The sequence below is a fragment of the Grammomys surdaster genome, unplaced genomic scaffold (assembly GCF_004785775.1).
Source record: "Grammomys surdaster isolate TR1022 unplaced genomic scaffold, NIH_TR_1.0 126531, whole genome shotgun sequence".
In the NCBI taxonomy this organism is placed as follows: Eukaryota; Metazoa; Chordata; class Mammalia; order Rodentia; family Muridae; genus Grammomys; species Grammomys surdaster.
The window spans coordinates 6,911,981-6,929,604 of record NW_021621323.1 but is presented as its reverse complement, the minus strand read 5'-3'; the positions used below and the strand labels follow the sequence as shown (position 1 = coordinate 6,929,604).

At 41.4% G+C, this 17,624-nt stretch overlaps 1 protein-coding gene across 1 annotated transcript in view; it reads left to right on the top strand.

The window, feature by feature from the left end:
* Cenpe (centromere protein E) overlaps window positions 1-17,624 on the top strand; it is a 61,874-nt gene that overhangs the window by 35,748 nt on the left and 8,502 nt on the right. The window contains exons 32-42 of the mRNA XM_028760450.1: window positions 450-734; window positions 1,162-1,320; window positions 1,488-1,769; window positions 2,631-2,789; window positions 3,979-4,239; window positions 6,530-6,634; window positions 7,506-7,724; window positions 10,504-10,698; window positions 11,280-11,483; window positions 12,678-12,905; window positions 16,993-17,105. Of these exons, the coding sequence (XP_028616283.1) occupies window positions 450-734; window positions 1,162-1,320; window positions 1,488-1,769; window positions 2,631-2,789; window positions 3,979-4,239; window positions 6,530-6,634; window positions 7,506-7,724; window positions 10,504-10,698; window positions 11,280-11,483; window positions 12,678-12,905; window positions 16,993-17,105 (2,210 nt within the window). The remainder of the gene's footprint in view (window positions 1-449; window positions 735-1,161; window positions 1,321-1,487; window positions 1,770-2,630; window positions 2,790-3,978; window positions 4,240-6,529; window positions 6,635-7,505; window positions 7,725-10,503; window positions 10,699-11,279; window positions 11,484-12,677; window positions 12,906-16,992; window positions 17,106-17,624) is intronic.

Sequence of the window (17,624 nt, the reverse complement as noted above, 5' to 3'; positions counted from 1 at the left end):
GTGCAGATGAGGTGTCTGCTGCTGATGTGGGGTGCAGTGCAGATGAGCTGTCTGCTGCTGATGTGGAGCGCGGTGCAGATGAGGTGTCTGCTGCTGATGTGGGGTGTGATGTAGATGAGGTGTCTGCTGCTGATGTGGGGTGCGGTGCAGATGAGGTGTCTGCTGCTGATGTGGGGCGCGGTGCAGATGAGCTGTCTGCTGCTGATGTGGGGCGCAGTGCAGATGAGGTGTCTGCTGCTGATACCGGGTGCAGTGCAGATGAGGTGTCTGCTGCACGTATTAGGTGTCTGAAATGATAAAGAAAAGGGAGCTAAAAAAACAAAACTCTTCATAGGCGTCTGAATGACTTCATAAAAGCTTGTGCCTTGATTTAGGAACATTTCTTTCTCTTAAAAACAGACAAACCCCACTTCTGTGTACATGTGACCTAACTTGTTATATCTTCTCAGCTCCAAGAACTTCAGAACAAAGAGTATGAATGTCTTGCAATGAAGATTAATGAGATTCAAGAAGGTAGATGTGAAATGGACCACTTGAACGAGCAGTTGGAGGCCCAGAAGTCAAGTCTAGAAAAGGCGGAAATGCAAAATGTAAACCTGACTCAGAGACTTCATGAAACCCTTGAAGAAATGAGATCTGTAGCAAAAGAAAGAGACGAGCTTTGGAGTGTGGGGGAGCGCCTCACAGTAGAGAGAGACCAACTGAAGAAGAGCCTCGAAGAAACAGTAACTAAAGTGAGTGCCATCTCTGGCAAGGTCCAACCTTAATGTCCTGAAGACCACTGGACTTCAGGGTGGGCAGAAGTACAGCATTGGTCCTGGAGAGTTCAGATGTAGCTTTTTACACTGTGCACAGTTGTGCAAAGACAGTTGTAACTGTTTGCTGTGCTTTAGTAGGAGACTGGTAACATAAGCACAGCATGTTTGGATCATGGAGTGCTGAACCTTAGATAACCAATAGACTTGACACTGCATAGTAGTGTCCTATCCTGGGAAAAGATAGGCTGGCAATGGTTTATTGAGATTTTTGTGGTCATATCTAAAACAACTCAAGAGAGTAAAGCCTGGGAGGGAGGCCTTAGAGAGGGTGAACAAGAGAACTTTTCCATGCCTTCTGTTTGAAATGTATTTCTTTCAGTGTCTTTCTTTTCTAATTATTAAGGGTCTGGAAAAAGAGGAAGAGCTGAGAGTTGTGCATCTGCATCTGCAAGAGCACCAGGAAACTATCGACAAGCTCAGAAAGATGGGGTCTGACTACACAGATGAAATAGCACATATTCAAGGGGACTTAAAGCACACAAATGCTGTCTTAGAAGCACAGGTATTTTTTAATCTGAATAATTGGGGGGAAAACCAGATCTTCTCTGATGAAACAGGCTGTGAACATGTCTAAATTCAAAGGCACAGATTTGCCGATTTTACGACTTCTTTTTTGCATTTTTTTGTCCATATGTCCAACACTCTAACTTATCTTACGATTATCTTAAGAGCCAAGAACTCCAGGGAAAAGAAGATCAACTTTCTCAAGTAAAAGCTGATCTCAGAGAAACTCTGGATCAAATGGAGCAATTGAAGAAGCAGCTCGAAGCCCAGAATTCGACTCTGGAAAGCATAGAAATAGAGAAGTTAAAACTGACTCAACAACTTAATGAAAACCTTAAAGAAATAACACTTGCCACTAAGGAAAATGATGGCCTAAAAATTACGGATGAAGCCCTCAGAGAAGAGCGAGACCAACTAAGGAAAAGTCTTCAACAATCAGAAGCAAGTGTAAGTTCCTCTTCTACCCTAGCAGGTCTCTGATCACTGCCAAGGAATAGTGAGCCCATGGTGACAAAGGGACAATAGTCATTCAGATAGGCAGTTTCCAAAGTATTGGACTTTTTGAGTTCATCATTTATGAGTTTTATCCTAGATACATCTTGATTCGGTTGTTAAATATATATGCATATGAGTGTATACATAAACATATACACAAATAGACCCTAAAGTTGTTTGGTTATAATAGTTGGTGTTAAAAATAGGAAACAGCCTAAATGTATCTTAGGAAGAAACTGGTAAGTACAAGCAATATGCCAAAATGTTTTTTAAAAACATTGATCTCAGTGTCCTGTTCTGCAACTCAGAAAAACATTAAGAGGGAAACAGTTTGGTAAGCAAATTATGTGCGGTGTGTTAGTCTTAAAGTAGGAGCGTGGGGAAATGGGAAGAAAAGGCTGAATTTAACAATAAGGATTACTAAGGTGTAAAGCAGGACCCATGATGGGCTTCATCAGGGAAAGCATTTGCTGCACAAGCCTGATGGTCTGAGCTCGGTCTCAGGAACCTGCCTGTGGAAAGGAAGGAGAGCAAATAGACCACAGACCTGTCCACTGACTTCACAGGACGCTCCCACATGCGTGGTGGTGGTGGTGGTGGTGGTGGTGGTAACTTGAGGTAAATTTTTTAAAAGAAGTAAAAGCAGACCGATAGTACCACTCAGCAGAGCATCTGCTTGCTTGTACAGTGGTCCTGAGTTCAATCCCCAGGTCCACAACAAAAAAAGTAAAAACACGATTATTTTTACTAATAAAATATATCACTTATTTTTTAAAATGCTATTTAATGTTAAGATAATGTCCCTTTTTTAAGGATCGGGAAAAGCAAGAGAAACTAAGAATTGCTGACATGAATCTGAAAGAGCACCAGGAAACCATCAACAGACTCATGGGAACTGTGTCTAAGAAGACAGAGGAAGTATCGAATATGAAAATGGAGTTAGAAAACACAAACATTAAATTACAAGAAAAGGTATTGATTGGGCATCTCATTTGTTCATGTCTTAAGGCCTTTGAGGATATAAAGGTTCAGCCACACTGGGAAGCAGTTTGATGGTATTCACTGTAAGCCTGGTACTTCTGTTTTTTGGGTGTATACAGAAAAGGACAAAGAAAATTCTTCTAAATAGTCTACAAGAATTTTTATAGCAGCTTCATTTGCAATAGTGGGAAAATGAAAACAACCTAAATACCAGCAGGTGAATGGATGACTACATTGTCATCTTAAGTTCAAAAGGAAACAGAACTGACGTGGGATGCTAAAGTCAGAATAGTTACCTTGAGGAAAGGACATACAGATGTTTGATGTTTGTGGGGTAAGAGAAAGGCTGTCTAGTTTAATGTAGGTTATGGTTTCATAGGGAGAGGCGTGTGTGTGTGTGTGTGTGTGTGTGTGTAAAATAACTGAGCCAGGCAGTAGTGGTGCACACCTTTAATCCCAGCATTTGAGAGGCAGAGGCGGATAGATCTCTGAGGTCAAGACCAGCCTCGTTCAGTACACAGAGAAACCCTGTCTGGGAAACAAACAAGAATTAATTGAGGTCTGCATTAATTTAAGATTAGTATTCTTGATGTGTGTGTGTTATACCTCAAAAGAGAACTGGGTGCCTTTAGCAGAACATTGATAACTGTCTCAGTCAATTTAGAAACTTCTCTCTCCAAGTCCTTGTGCATAGTGGGAGTAAAGGCAAGCCTGACCACTCCCAGCAAAAAGTATTCTTTATCTTTCCTTTAAAATAGTCCATGGCCTGGGCTGGAGAGATGGCTCAGCAGCTAACAGGCACTGCCCTTGCAGAAGACCTGAGCTCAGTGTTCAGTATCCATGTCAGGTGCCTCAAAGCCTGGCCCTCCAGCTACACACACACACACACTGAAAAATGAATTAAGCTTTGTGAGCTGGAGAGATGGCTCAGTAATCCTCTTTAGAGGATGCTGGTTTGATTCTCACAACCTATGTGGCAGCTCAAAGCTGTCTTGCCTCCATTTCCAGAAGACTTCCATGGACACCTGTATCCATGTACTAGCCTGTATCCATAGACTAACATGTAGGCTAAAATCCCTTAACCATAAGATAAAACAATAATAAAAATTAAGTTTAAAAAAATTAAACATCAAGGTTTCTTTTAAAAAAGTCTGAAACCTAGCATGATTCCTGTCTTCAGGTGCAAGAACTCAAGGCAAGTGAGCTTCAGCTGCTTAAGTTGAAGGTAGAGGCTGGGGAAGCCAAGAAGCAGCTCAAGGAGCAGGGCTTAAGTCTGAATAAGATAGAGATGGAGAATTTAAGTCTGGCTCAGAAGATTCACGAAAACCTTGAAGAAATGAAATCTGTAATAAAAGAAAGAGATGATCTAAAGAGAATTGAGGAGATACTCAGAATGGAGAGAGACCAGCTCAAGGACAACCTAAGGGAAGCCATGTTTAAGGTGAGTGTGCTTCTGTTTAGAGACACCACTCCTGAAGATCCAGGATCCATAGGTGTATGCTCTCTCCCTCCTTCCCTCTCTGTCTCTCTGTCTCTCTGTCTGTCTGTCTGTGTATCTGGTACCTGCATTGGCTGGAATCAGGTATTGGATCACTTGGGGCTGAAAACAGCTAGTGCGCTCCACTGCCGAGCCGCCGTCTTTCCAGCTCAGCAGTGTCTCTCTGTGCATTCAATACATTTGCTTCAGCAGGATCACTTCCAAGAGTTGACCTTACCAGTCTGTTCGCTGTCTGGGCAAGAATAGAACATTGTTGAGGGTACAGTGATTTGTGGTAACCAAAATCTAGAAGCAAGCCAAGCGGCCAACTCCAGGACATATAGGGTTCATCCATATGTTGGAATTCTAAGCCTAGCATTATTTATGTGGTACTGACCTTAAAGGATAATGAAAAAGGAAACAAGTCCTGGAATTCAGTGGGTGCACTGAGGGTAAGGTGAGGCCAGAGCTTGGACTCTGGGTCCTTTGGCCCTCTTATTCCCAGGCATGCTGTAGAGCTCATTTCTAACTGAGCATGGATTTTTCTTTGAGTGTGCTAAAAGTGATTGCTCATTAAAAAGAGATAGTAAAATACATAAATATGTGCTAAGGATTTTGTATTTGAAATGGTTGATTTTAGAAAGAAAGGCTTTGGGTTAGAGTAAAGCTCAAAAAACTTGAATTTGAGAGAATTTCAGATCATAGATTTTCAACCAGTAAATTCAAGACTGCAAACACTGTAAAATCTGAAACACTGATTGTGAGTGTTTCAGATAAAGGTACTTGGGGTGTGTGTGTGTGTGTGTGTGTGTGTGTGTGTGTATACATACAAGTAGACATTACCTTTCTTGAAGAAATTCTTTGTGCTGATCTATTTTATAATTATGTCAATCAAGATCCAAGAACTTCAGAAGGAATAGCTTCAGTTTAAAGTGGAAGATGTCAGAAAAGTTTATTTAAAAAGTAGAGGAAATTAAGTATTTGAAGCAGTTTGAGACCCAGAATTTGCATATGCAGAGTGTGGGTAAAAATAACTTATATTTGATTAAGAAAGTTCACAAAAACCTTGAAGCAATAAGAAAACACTGAGCTAAACAGGATAAATGATAAAAGAGGTTCTCAAAATGGAAAAAGGATACAGAGAAACCATAAGAAACTTTAAGAATGAGTTCAGATCGTCCTCTGCTTAGTGGCTGTAGGACATGGTTTTTAAGGGTAATGACCAATGTATGTTGTCTGGATTGGGGGTTGCTGGTCTCCCCTGCCACCTCCAACCCCCAATTATTTATTTTTTTTTCTGGAAACTTCTGTTGATAGTAAATGTTATGGGAAACGTTCAGTAATTATCACACAAAAGAGAAGCACAAAAGCTACAGTGTGTCTCAGAAAACTATTCATTCTTAAGAAAAGATTTATTAAATACACTGTTGACCTTCTAAGTTTCTGAAACTAACATTATTTTAAGTGAAAAAGAGCATTTCAAAGACTGCATTTGCCAAAGATTAAATGCCTCCGTTTCCTCTATTAATAAACTTCTAGGAATAAACAGGCTTTCATTACTGAAGTTAGAGAGAAAAAAGCAAAGTAAATAAATATTAAAAGGAAGGTTTTCTTGACTTTATTTCACAGTAATCTTTAAAAGGTTAATTCAGTCCTCTAAAAAGAAGCAGAAAGTTAGACAAATAGGTATATAAAGTAAATCTATAGCTATTTTTATTTTCATGTGTGGAGGGTGAAGTAGAAAAAGCATTGTGTGCAGTGTTTCCAGAAGCGTTAGCTGCTTGGGAGTCTGGTGCATGTGGGGCTGTCTGACCTTACACACAGACTTCATTGCTTGTATCAAGCAGATATTCTACAGTGGCCAAGCTAAACAGTGGTCAAAAATGGGGATGGAGGTCTGTTCTGAGCTTTTAAGTCACGCAGAAAAAATATAAATGAAATTTTAATTTTCCAGCCCAGAGTCCTGGGAAGAATATACAGGGCTTGGGTATTCTGGTAAGTTTAGTTGGTAACAGTAATTCTAATATAGATGTTTGTGAGAATACAAACCAGAATAATGAGCAAGGCTTTCTCTAGAAATCATGTGTTTCTCCCATGTGTTCCTTCGGTGAGTTTAAGTCACTTACTATGTGATGGAATGCTGTTATTAGATCACAATGAAATATTTAATTCCTTTACTGATGTAAAGTATAAGCATGTTTGATTAAAGCTTGCTATGTGAATGTGGTTATTGCTGTGTATTTCTTTGAACCAGGCCCATCAGAACCATGAAGAGACAATGAAATATGGAAAGGGGTTACTCTGTGGTGGAGAACAACACTGTACAGGAAGACTTCGAGAAAAGTGCTTCAGGATTGAGGTAAGAGCCCTGGAGCAGCTCCATGCCATTGTTGCTACTGCTCAAAAGGCATCCTGTGCGGCCCAAGGTGGAATTAAAGGGAGTAGTGAATAGACGGTAGCAAATGTTTCCCTAAACATTACAGTGTTTATATAGCCTAGCACAGGTATGCATGCGTATACATGTACATGACACAGTGGCAGTTTGTGGTTTGTTTTTTAAGGCCTGTGTGGGAAAGTGATACTGAGCAAATCTCTAAAAACACTGAAGGGCTCAGTTCACTCAGGAAAGACTGCTGTAGATAGGACAAACTATGAGTACAAAGGTCCTGAGGCAGAATTTCAAGAGAGAAAGCTACTGAGAAGCAAAGTCAGAGATGGTGAAGGAGTAGGCTGGGATCCATGAAAGGATTCAGGGCTTGCTCTGAGTGGGAGAGTTTAACCTTGTGAGACACAATCTGACCTACATTTAGAAAGTTCTAAGGATTGAAAGAGGGTATGAGCTGAGAGCCTGTTTGAAAGATGAATTTTAATCCCTGGACAGAGGTGGCAGACCAGCAGCAGTCAGCAGGACCAGCAGATCCCAGAAGCGTGGGGGATGGCTGCCCCACAAGGGCAGGAGCAGGCGCAGCTGAGTTACCTCAGACCGTCTGCTTTTTATAAACACAAGCCAGCTCAGGCATGGGGTATGGTCCACAGTAAATTTATTCAAGAGTAAAGGAAGTGTTGGTTTTCTTTATTGCATTTGCCTCTGGTTAATTTTCACACTATTAGACATTATTTCTACAATCTAAAAATCACTGTTTCCTTTATCTTTTAAACACAAAGGTCTTAAGTTTTTTTCCAATGTTACAATTCTAACATTCATTACAATGAATTCTAATTTCCTTTAGAAACTCCTGAAGAGATATTCAGAAATGGCTAATGACTATGAGTGCTTGAATAGATTCTCTCTTGACTTGGAGAAAGAAACTAAAACCCAAAAGGAGCTGTCAAGTACTGTAAAAACAAAGCTCTCACTTCCGCACACACAAACCAAAGAGATTGAAAAGCTTCTTACTGCAAACCAGAGATGTTCCATGGAATTCCATAGAGTCCTGAAGAAGCTTAAGGTACCAACTTTTTTAATATTACCCTCATATTGATATAATTTCAGTTATACATTTCAATGTACTTTTAAGTCCTTTAGGAGTTAACATATACTATTTATATTAGACACCAAATTAAAGATTGTATGGGTCTGAAGATAGGATTCATTCAACAAAACCTGAGCTCTGCCTGTAGGCCTAGACAACAGGTGAGGGTGCTCAGAGTCCCTGTGACTCACAGATCTCAGAATCTGGTGAGGCAGGCTTATGAAGGGAGTAAGTACAGTCATAGAGGTATGGACAGCTTGTTAAGTGAGTAATAAGTGAAGTCATTGAGGTATGGACAGCTTGTAATGTGGCAGATTTTTTTTCTGGGGATATGTAACACCTGTCTATTCATCCTGCATAGGGATTCCATGACAGACCAAAATAACAATTGCACTGAAGTCCAGCTCAGTAGGCCAATGAGTTTATTGGAGTTACAATGAACCAGTGAATTTTAGGGGGTCATGGTTTATGAGAGGTTACTCAGGGCTGACTCAAAACAACTGCATTGGCCAAAAGCTCATTCCAAAAGGGGTAATAACTCAGGAAGCTGCATCCCTGCAGCCTCCTGCAACAGGGAGGCAGCTCAGTAATCTAAGATCTCCTCTCAGCAACCTGACTGGCCAGTCTCCTCCAGCAGTTACTTTCTGCTTCTAGAACCCTGTAGGTGCTCCTTGTAAACCTTATAATGTTCTAGGGCATGTAAAATAAGACTGTGGAAGCCAGGCTCATCGGTGAAGCTTGAGGTTCACTGTGGAGATGGTATGGAGCCAGTGGATGTTCATTTAAGAAGTTGCAGGAACCAAGTTGGGTTACCACTTTAATAAGTGCTACTGTAGAATAAACAAAAACGAGTTTGAGAGGTTGTGTACATTGGCAAGGAAAAACCAATAAAGTGGTCCAGTGAGATACTGTATGATTGTACTGCCAAGGAATGTTCTCCAGGGTAGAGCGGATACACAGACTGACAGAGATCCCAGCAGCTATGAAGAGTAGGTCCAAATGGTAGACAGTGGAGGGAAGAAAGAACTATGGGTGACGTCCCGAGACATGCTTGGCTAGTTTGTGGTGACTCCTCTTAGAGTGACGAGGCAGGGGAAGAACGGGCAGGGAGATCAGTTAGGACTGAGGTGCATTGAGGTTGGAGTTCTCTTGTCCCACCAAGAAGAACAACAAAGAAGGAAGGCCTCTAGCTGGACCTGGGGTTACCGTCAGTGGAAAGAGCAGGCATGCAGGTGTCAGGCAGTGCTGCATGTGGAGGGTCATTCAGAAAGCAGCTAGAGGAATGAGAGCATTAGGGTAAGAGGAAACTCACATGTGTCCAGGAGAGCCAGACACGGCCTCCAGACTAGACAAGCCAAAGGCAGAGAAGAGCCAAGCACAGGGCCTGCTGTTGGAAACCCCTTGCAATGAGGCTGGAGGCCTGGAAATGATTCGGTCAGTGGAGTGCTTACCGTGCAAGCATTCGGACCTGAGTCTCAATCCCCAGCACTCCTGTTAAAAGCCAACTTGGCAGGACACACCTGTGATCCCAGAGCTGCAGAGAAGGTGACAGGATCTGGGGCCTCCTAACCACCAGCTGAGTTGATGAGCTCAGAGCACAGTGAGAAATCCTGCCTCAAACAATAGGGTGGCAGGTGTCTGATGAAGAGGCCCAACGTCAGCTGTGGTCCTAACGCAGACACAAGCACACACACGAAAGAGGCTGTGGCCTGGAGTGGCCACACCTCAGCTGGAATATGGGATGAAGGCAGCCCTTACTTTTGGTGATGAAAATGGACTCATCGGTGGCCATAGTCAAGGCACTAGGTGCTTTAGAGAAAAGGTCAAATCACAAAGTTAAGGGTTGGTTCCATAACTGAGAAAATTGTTCCCAAGGTTCTGATAATTCTCTCATGGATCCTGACAGTCAGATACCCAAATTTATGAGGACTGACTGGTGAACATTATAGCATTAAAATTATCATGACCTTCAAGCCAGACTTCTAAATATGCTTGACAAGGGAATCCTAAAGCATGTGACATTTGGGGGCCAATATGCAAGAATGTTAGCATATTTTGAAAGTCTAAAATGGAGCTGGAGAGGTGGCTCAGCAACTAAGAATATTTACTGTTTGTACAGAGAACCCAGGTCAGCTGGTAACACCCTGGTCAGGGCAGCTCACAGCGCCTGCAGCTGCGGGCTCCAGGTGCTCTCTCCTCAGCCCATGGGCACCTGAACTCACGTGACAACCACATAACTTCATACAAAATGAAGTAGGATAGCATCTTTATAAATGTGTGATGGTAGGATTGGCAGCTTAACCAGGATTTATATATTAAAGGCTACAAAGAAGGCTCGGTGGCTGAGATTCCTGGCTGCTCTTCCAGGGCACTTGGGATTCAGCTGATACTGTGACTCAAGCATCTGAGCTCCAGTTCTGGAAGATCCAGTGCCCTCTTCTGGCCCCTATGGACTCCATACACATATGAGTAATGCAAATATACATGTAAGCAAAACACCCTCACACATAATTAAAAATCTGAGAAAATAGGAGAAGAACTTATAGAAAAGGCCATGTTTCATTTGAAAACCACCAAATACAAACTAGACCCAGTAGGAAGTCAACTCTGGAAGTAGCCATCTGGGAGGGTTACTGTCCCCAGGTGCTTACTCCTTTATCATCTGTCATAGTGTAAGTAAACAGGACCTCGAGTCTCAGACGCTAAAATAGCTCCTGAAGATAACATTCATTTTTGATTTTTCTTTTTCTTCAAGTATGTGTTAAGCTCCATTACAAGGATAAAGGAAGAGCAACATGAGTTCATCAATAAAATTGAAATGGCTTTTATTCAGGAAGTGGAAAAGCAGAATGAACTGCAAATTAAAATCCAGAGCCTTTCACAGACTTACAATATTCCATCCAGAGATTTACAGATCAAACTGGGCCAGGAGATGGACCTCCATATTGAGGTATGCTTTCTTTTTAATGCATTTAATAAGGTTTTAAGCCTTTCATACATAAATAACCTTTGTATGTATTTAAAGTCATTTTCATTCGCCAGAAATCATTAGTAACTTGCATAGTGACAGGTGACCAAGCGAAAGCTTGGACACTGTCTGACCTGCATAGATGTAGAAGACAGATTTAACATCAGCCCGTGAGAATTCATACAACCTTAGGTTTCCCAGTGCCTTCTTACACCATGACTGAAAGTCAGGCTTCTTCCCCTGCGCCAGCTCCACAAGGACTTTGTTGTTCTCCCATCAGTGCAAAGTGAGAGTGCAGTGCCCAGCATGCCTATCAGGCCTGCCCTGTACACAGAAAACTGGTGACCAGAGCCTGTAGGTGGAATCCCTCTGTCACTTAGAATATATTGCCATTGTTCTCTTATGCAGGTAATTGGAATCAAATTTTAGAGTTCATTTTCTTTAATATCTTAAGTAGAGTACAGTAGGTATTTCTCCCCTTTACAATTTCTTTATAGTTTATATGTATTTTGGGTAAAATTTTTCCTAATGCTTATATAATTTGGTGCTATTTTTCCACACAGGAAATTCTCAAAGACTTTTCAGAAAATGACTTCCTCACCATAAAAACTGAAGTCCAACAAGTACTAAGTAGTAGGAAAGAAATAACTGAGTTTTTGGGAAGATGGCTAAGTACTCTTTTTGATACAGAAAACCTTGAAAGTAGAATCCAGAAAGAAAACAAAAGCATTGGGCTCGTGAATAACTTCTATCATAGCAAAATAACTGTGAGTATCCTGCTCACCGTCGTGCTCTTTGATTCTTTGCTTTAATTTTTCTCATTCCTAAAGGGTTAGACTGGCTTATATTTTCTGTAATTTGTATGTAGGTGCTCTCTGAAAAGTTTTTTTGGTTGTCCAAACTTTATTCTTTATTGTATCATGCTTCTTCAAGATAATTAAATGGGTTTGTACTTGGGAGGGCAGCAATGTTTGCTGATGCCAAGTTCCCACTGAGGAGGTTTTGCGTCTGCTTGTCGTCAGCTCTTTATTCTGCTCTCACTGCCTGTGAGGACTGAGCCATTGTCCCGGTGGCCTCAGAGAAACTGAGGCTGGAATCTGTTCCAGGGTTCTAGGCAGCAGCTGTGATAGCGCCATAAACAGTCCTAGCTTCAGGGGACCCATGTGCATTCACCTCAGTAGCTTCCCTGTCACACGCTCTAATCCTAGACTGTACACCAAATGTGCCTACTGTTACTTTGATTTTAGTTCCTGTCAGCTTCCTAAACTATTATGACATAAACCCATCACACCAGTGTCATCCAGCCTTCAGCAGAGAAGAGAATAGTGATTTTTGACTGTTATTATCTACGTAGGACTATATTTATAGACTAATTAGCAAAAATCAGTAAATGGGGCAGGAGAGATGGCTCAGCTTAAGAGCATTGCCTACTCTTCCAGAGAACCTGAGTTTAATTCCTAGTACCTGCTTGGTGGCTCATAGCTGTGTGTAACTCCAGTTCCAGTCTCCAAAGGCACTAGACACAAATGTATTGCACAGAGATGTAGGCAAAATACTCAAGCACATGAAAAGGGTTTAAAATCAGTAAATTACTCTCTCTGTGAGCTGAGGTTTGGGATGAAACGGGAAAATGGAGAGTTGTTAGGTTTCCTGTGTGTGCTCGCCTCTTGATGACGTTAGCCTCCACAGTTGTGCGTTCCTTTCCCTTTGTTCCTGTTTACGTAATGAAATGAAATGCGCTTACAGGTAAGTATAGATCTTCACATCCCTCATCCTTCATTCATGTCATTCTTAACATCTCACAGTGAAAGAAAAACACATGCATTGTCTTGAGCACTGTTGTAAGATGTTCTAAGTAGCGAGTTTCAGCATGCACACTCTCCTGGAATTCTAATTCTTTCATAATGTAATTTTAAAACATCAATTATTTTAAAGCTGTAGTGGTCTCTCGCTGTTTATAGGCCATGATAAATGAATCAACAGAGTTTGAGGAAAGAAGTGCTGCCAGATCCAAAAAATTGGAACATTACCTGAAGTCACTGAAAGAAACAACTGAACAACTATCTACAGTCTACCAGACACTGACTGCCTCCCAGTCAGTTGTGCCTTTTCACCCTACTATGCGTCCTTCCACACAGGACAACAAAGATCTTCATGTGGCATCAGGAGCTGAACAACTGACCTCAAAGGTATGAAACTTCCTGGTGTTGAGGTCAAATGCACAGCACTAAAACACTCACCAAGTGTGAGTGCGCTGTTGTCCAGGTGTGTGATAAGTTGGGTCTCTACATGTGCTGGAAGTGCTGCCTGGTGGTCGGCCCTGACTCAAGCCATTTTAGACATAACAGTTCATATTGACCTTTAATTTGATGGATCCTACATGAGGCTTATAGTTGTGGAATTTCTTAATCTTAACAAACCTCCTAACATACAGAACTTTACAGGGGATGTGGACAGCATGACCCTGCTCTGAGTCAAGTTATTTTTCTGTGTCAGTGACTGGCAGGCATGATACAGCAACAATATGAAATAGCTGGCATGCATGAGACAAAATACCTACAGCTTTGCTGGTAGGGTAGGCTTCAACAGAAGCATGGTTTTTCTAGCCTTGGCTGTTCTGGAACTTTCTCTATAGATCAGTCAGCCTCAAACTCAGAGATCCGCCTCCCAAAGACACGTGTTACCATCACCCATTTAAGTGGTTAATTTTATTATACCAGAAAAAAGAATTTCAAAATAAAATAAGCAACACATTTCGTTAAGTTAGTTTGGACTGCCTTGAACATCAGGGACATGGTATTGCTTGCCATCCTGAGGAGGCACATAAACTCAGTTTGACTTTTTAAAATTGTTTCTGTGGATCATATTTTTAAACTTGTAGTATCTAAAAATACTTATTTCAAAATTTACTCCCAAGGATATTAATTTTACCCTGTGAATACACTGTCTAATAGAGAGAGCTTTTTTAACTAAAATGAAATGTAATTTGGACAAAATCTTGGCAAATTTCTTCTTGTAATATTAAAATTGTTCAAATCAGATAGCAGTGAACTTGCTTAAAATCGGAATACTAGACTTTTACAGCCGTCCTATGCAAATATTTTTTCAGAGATTATAATAACTGCAAAAAGTAAAGTAACATGCTTGAACCTTAACAAACAGTGAGAACATGTGAAAAGAGTGAATTATATTAGAAAACAGATGTAAAATAATGTCCAGGTCAGAACCTGAAGCTGCAGAGACTTTTCAGTATTTGTTCAGTCCTTCATTTCTCTTTTTTTAGATGTTTGTTATTTTACCTCTGTGTGTATGCATGTGTGTGTGTGTGTGTGTGTGTGTGTGTAATGAATGCATGTGCCTGAGGTGCTCAGAAGCGTTGATCTCAGGGAGCAAGAGTTGCAGGAAGTTATGTGCTACCTGCGGTGAGCTGGGACACAGACTTGGACGCTCTCTAATAGCAGATGTGTTCTTACTTGATGAACCATCTCCCAGTCCCGTCTGTAATTAACTTCTAAGTCTAATATGATGCAAATAAAATGCACAGGGGACTACACTTCTAGTATAAGAGTAGTTAACAGAACCCACCTAATCTGCGGGGGCTAAACAAGTCTTATTAACTAGGACTTTCTATTTCAGTCTTTTTGATTCATTAATAACATTAAACACCTAATGGCTAGCAGGTTTTTTGCGCGCATCCCTCTGACCACAGGTGACTCGTTGCCAGTGCCCAGTTCTTCCTGTCACTCATTTCTAAATCAGCTTTTCTAGTTCTGACTTTCCTCAGGCAAAAATACTTTATTTGTATCATAGCCAAAGAATACCTGCATAATTTGTATACTTTCCGCCTATATTGAAATTTTCTTGTTGGTTTATTTGAACATTTAAAACAGTATGTAGACAAACAGATCAGAGGGACAGAACAAAGAGCCTAGAGACACAGACGCTCAAAGGCAGCCCTGGGAGCTTTTCAGAAAGACAAAAGTACCTCAGTGGAGAAAGGAGAAGTCATCAGATATTGAGGCCAGCCGCCTAGACACCCGCCAAGCTTTCATAAGGCAGGAGTAACAACACCCATGTGTTGTTCAGGAGCCTAAGATGGAGGGTGGCATGCTTTCTCCAGCCCAGGACCTGTCTGGCCCACATAGCAAGAGCCCATCCTAAGAGACAAAATACTTCATCAACATAGATGTAAATCAGAAGACAACACAAAAGAAAGCGTGTCCCCTTAGGTAGGCGATGACATTTTGCATACAAGTACAGCCATAGGACTAAACATAGACACACAGACTCTTACTGCTCAATTCTGCTCTCCAGAGACCCAGGCCAGAAGAATAATGTAAACAAACAGACAGGGAGAAAATATATAAACTATCTTTATCTGATAAGACCCTCAAATACAAGATACACAAAAAGAACGTCTAAAATGTCATAGGCGGGATATTAAGCATGCTGATATGAAATGGGAAGATGGAAGGAACTCCACTCAAAACAAGATACGTGGAAGCCCTCTGGCGTCTCTGTGCGCTGTTACTGCACTGTTAAATAATGATAGCACTAAACATAGCACAGTTGGTATGTGTGCCTGCCTGCCATGCTGGCAGCTCAAAGCAGGCTTGGTAGCACAGGCCTGCAATCCCAGCACATGGGAGGTGAGATGGGGCTCAGGAGTTAAGTGTCATCTTTAGCTACACAACAAGTCCTAGAGCAGCCTGACTTAATAAAGACTGTCTGTGACAAACCTATAACCAACACCACACTGGATGAAAGGTGAAAAGCTCAAATCATTCCCACTAAGGTCACAAACAAGTGTCTTCTCTCTGCACTCCAATTTATTATAGTCCTTGAAGTCGGAGCTAAAGCAATAAGACAGGAGAAGGAAGTAAAAGGGACGAAAGTAGGAAGGAAGTCCAAGCATCCCACTTTGCTGAAGATTGGTTCTACGCACAAAACACCCCCAAGGACTCCACAGAAAACCTCAGAGCTGCTGAGCACCTTCAGCAAAGTAGAAGTTTACAAAATTAACACAGTTTCCTTCCTCTATGACCCCGTTCACAGTAGCCACCCACTAACTAACCCGGGCATAAACTTCAGCGAGGGTATGAAAGACCCTGTCTTTACAAACAAACCTGGGATGTAGGGGAGACTTAGCAAGTCATGAAAAGACACAGGGGCCCTTAAAAGCATATTTCTAAGTAAAGGCCATCTAAAAAGTTTCTCTACCTTCTAGAAAAACTTAATGTGGTACTTTGTAAAAGGCAACACTGGGTAAACAGTAAAAGGATTAGCATTTGCCAGGAGGTGGGAGGGAAACAAAGATGAGTAAGTAGAACTTGGGGAATCTAAAGAAACCCTTATGTACTATGGGCCTTAGTTGTTAATAATCCATTAAACAAATCACTATCAGGGCAGGTGTGGTGGCACACACAGTTAATGGCAGTACTCAAAGACACAGGCCAGCGGACCTCTGCGAGGGAAGCCACATTGCTCTGAATAGGAACTTTGATGCCAGCCAGGGCTACACAGTGAGACCCTATCTCAAAAATAAAATAAGGTGCCAGTATTACTTCACTTGTAGATAGTATTATGCTAATGCATGGTTCTTAATCATAAGTAAAAAGAAAGGCAACACAGTTTGTGTGAGAATTTTTTTGTAAACCTAAATAAAACTCTAAAAATAGTGGAGCTGCAAAATGGCTCATTGCATAAGGATGCTTGCACAAAGCCCAGTCCACAGTCTGATCTCAGAATCCACGTGATGGAAGGAGACAGCAGACTTGGCGCATCGTCCACCACAGCTGCACTGCTTCTCTCGTCTCCTTGGCCACTCAGTTCATTTTTTCTTTTCTCTTCCTTCCTTTTTTATGTGTCTGCATGTTTTTGCCTGCACGTATGTCTGTGTATCATGTGCTTACCCCGTGCTGAAGTCATCGACAGTTGTAGGTAGTCATGTGGGTGCTGGAAGTGAAGCCCAGGCAGGCCGGGAGCAGCCAGTGCTTGCTCGTAACACTGAGCCATTGTGCAAGCCTTCATTTGATTACTTATATTTAGTAAAGTGTATCACATTTTTCATTGAGAAAGAATATTGTTTACATATAGCTTCAGATATCTTCATATCAGGTACTGGGATGTTACTCAATTAAAGTTAATGCCTTTATTATCTCTCACGTGTCAGGAGTTGTAGGCAGCTTTCAAAAGTTCCTGCTACAGCATGGCGACCAAACAACTGGCAAAACTGAAACTAATCCTGGTTTTTCTTTCCTTTTTTTTCTATGAAAGGACAATTTTGCTTTAGGAGCTATACCCTATAAAGAAGAAATAGAGGATCTCAAAATGCAGCTGGTGAAGATTGACCTAGAGAAGAAGGCAAACACCAAGGAATATGAAAAGAAGTATGGCTGCCTTCACTCTCCTTGAATGTGACTTTAGTCACATAGCAGTCCTTTGACTACACAGGCATCTCTGAAGTAGTTTACTTTTCAGAAAGTAATTTATTAAAACATTTAATTTTTTAAAAATGTAAGCACTCACAGGTTTTAGGCTCATTAAATTGTGATTACATATGCAACATTAAAACCGAAGCCCAGTTGTAGCTATAGAATAGCTCCTGGCAGGGTGCTTCTGAGCATGAGCCAGGCCCTGGTTCTGACCCCCAGCAGTGAGAACATAAGCCTGACTCTCATCATTTTGCAGGGTGCCTCTGACTGCTCCTTCCACAGTGACACATGAAAACCTTAAACGTGGCCTGTGGTCCTTCAGATTAGCTGCTGAGAGCCCTTGCTTTTCTGTGTGCGCACATGGGCGTGTGACTAAGTCTTCTTGGTTCTGTTAATTACCTTGTTCCTCCTCTCGTGTTTCGTGTAGAGATTGTTTTCTTTTGCTACTTGAGATCCCTCATCATATCTGCTTCT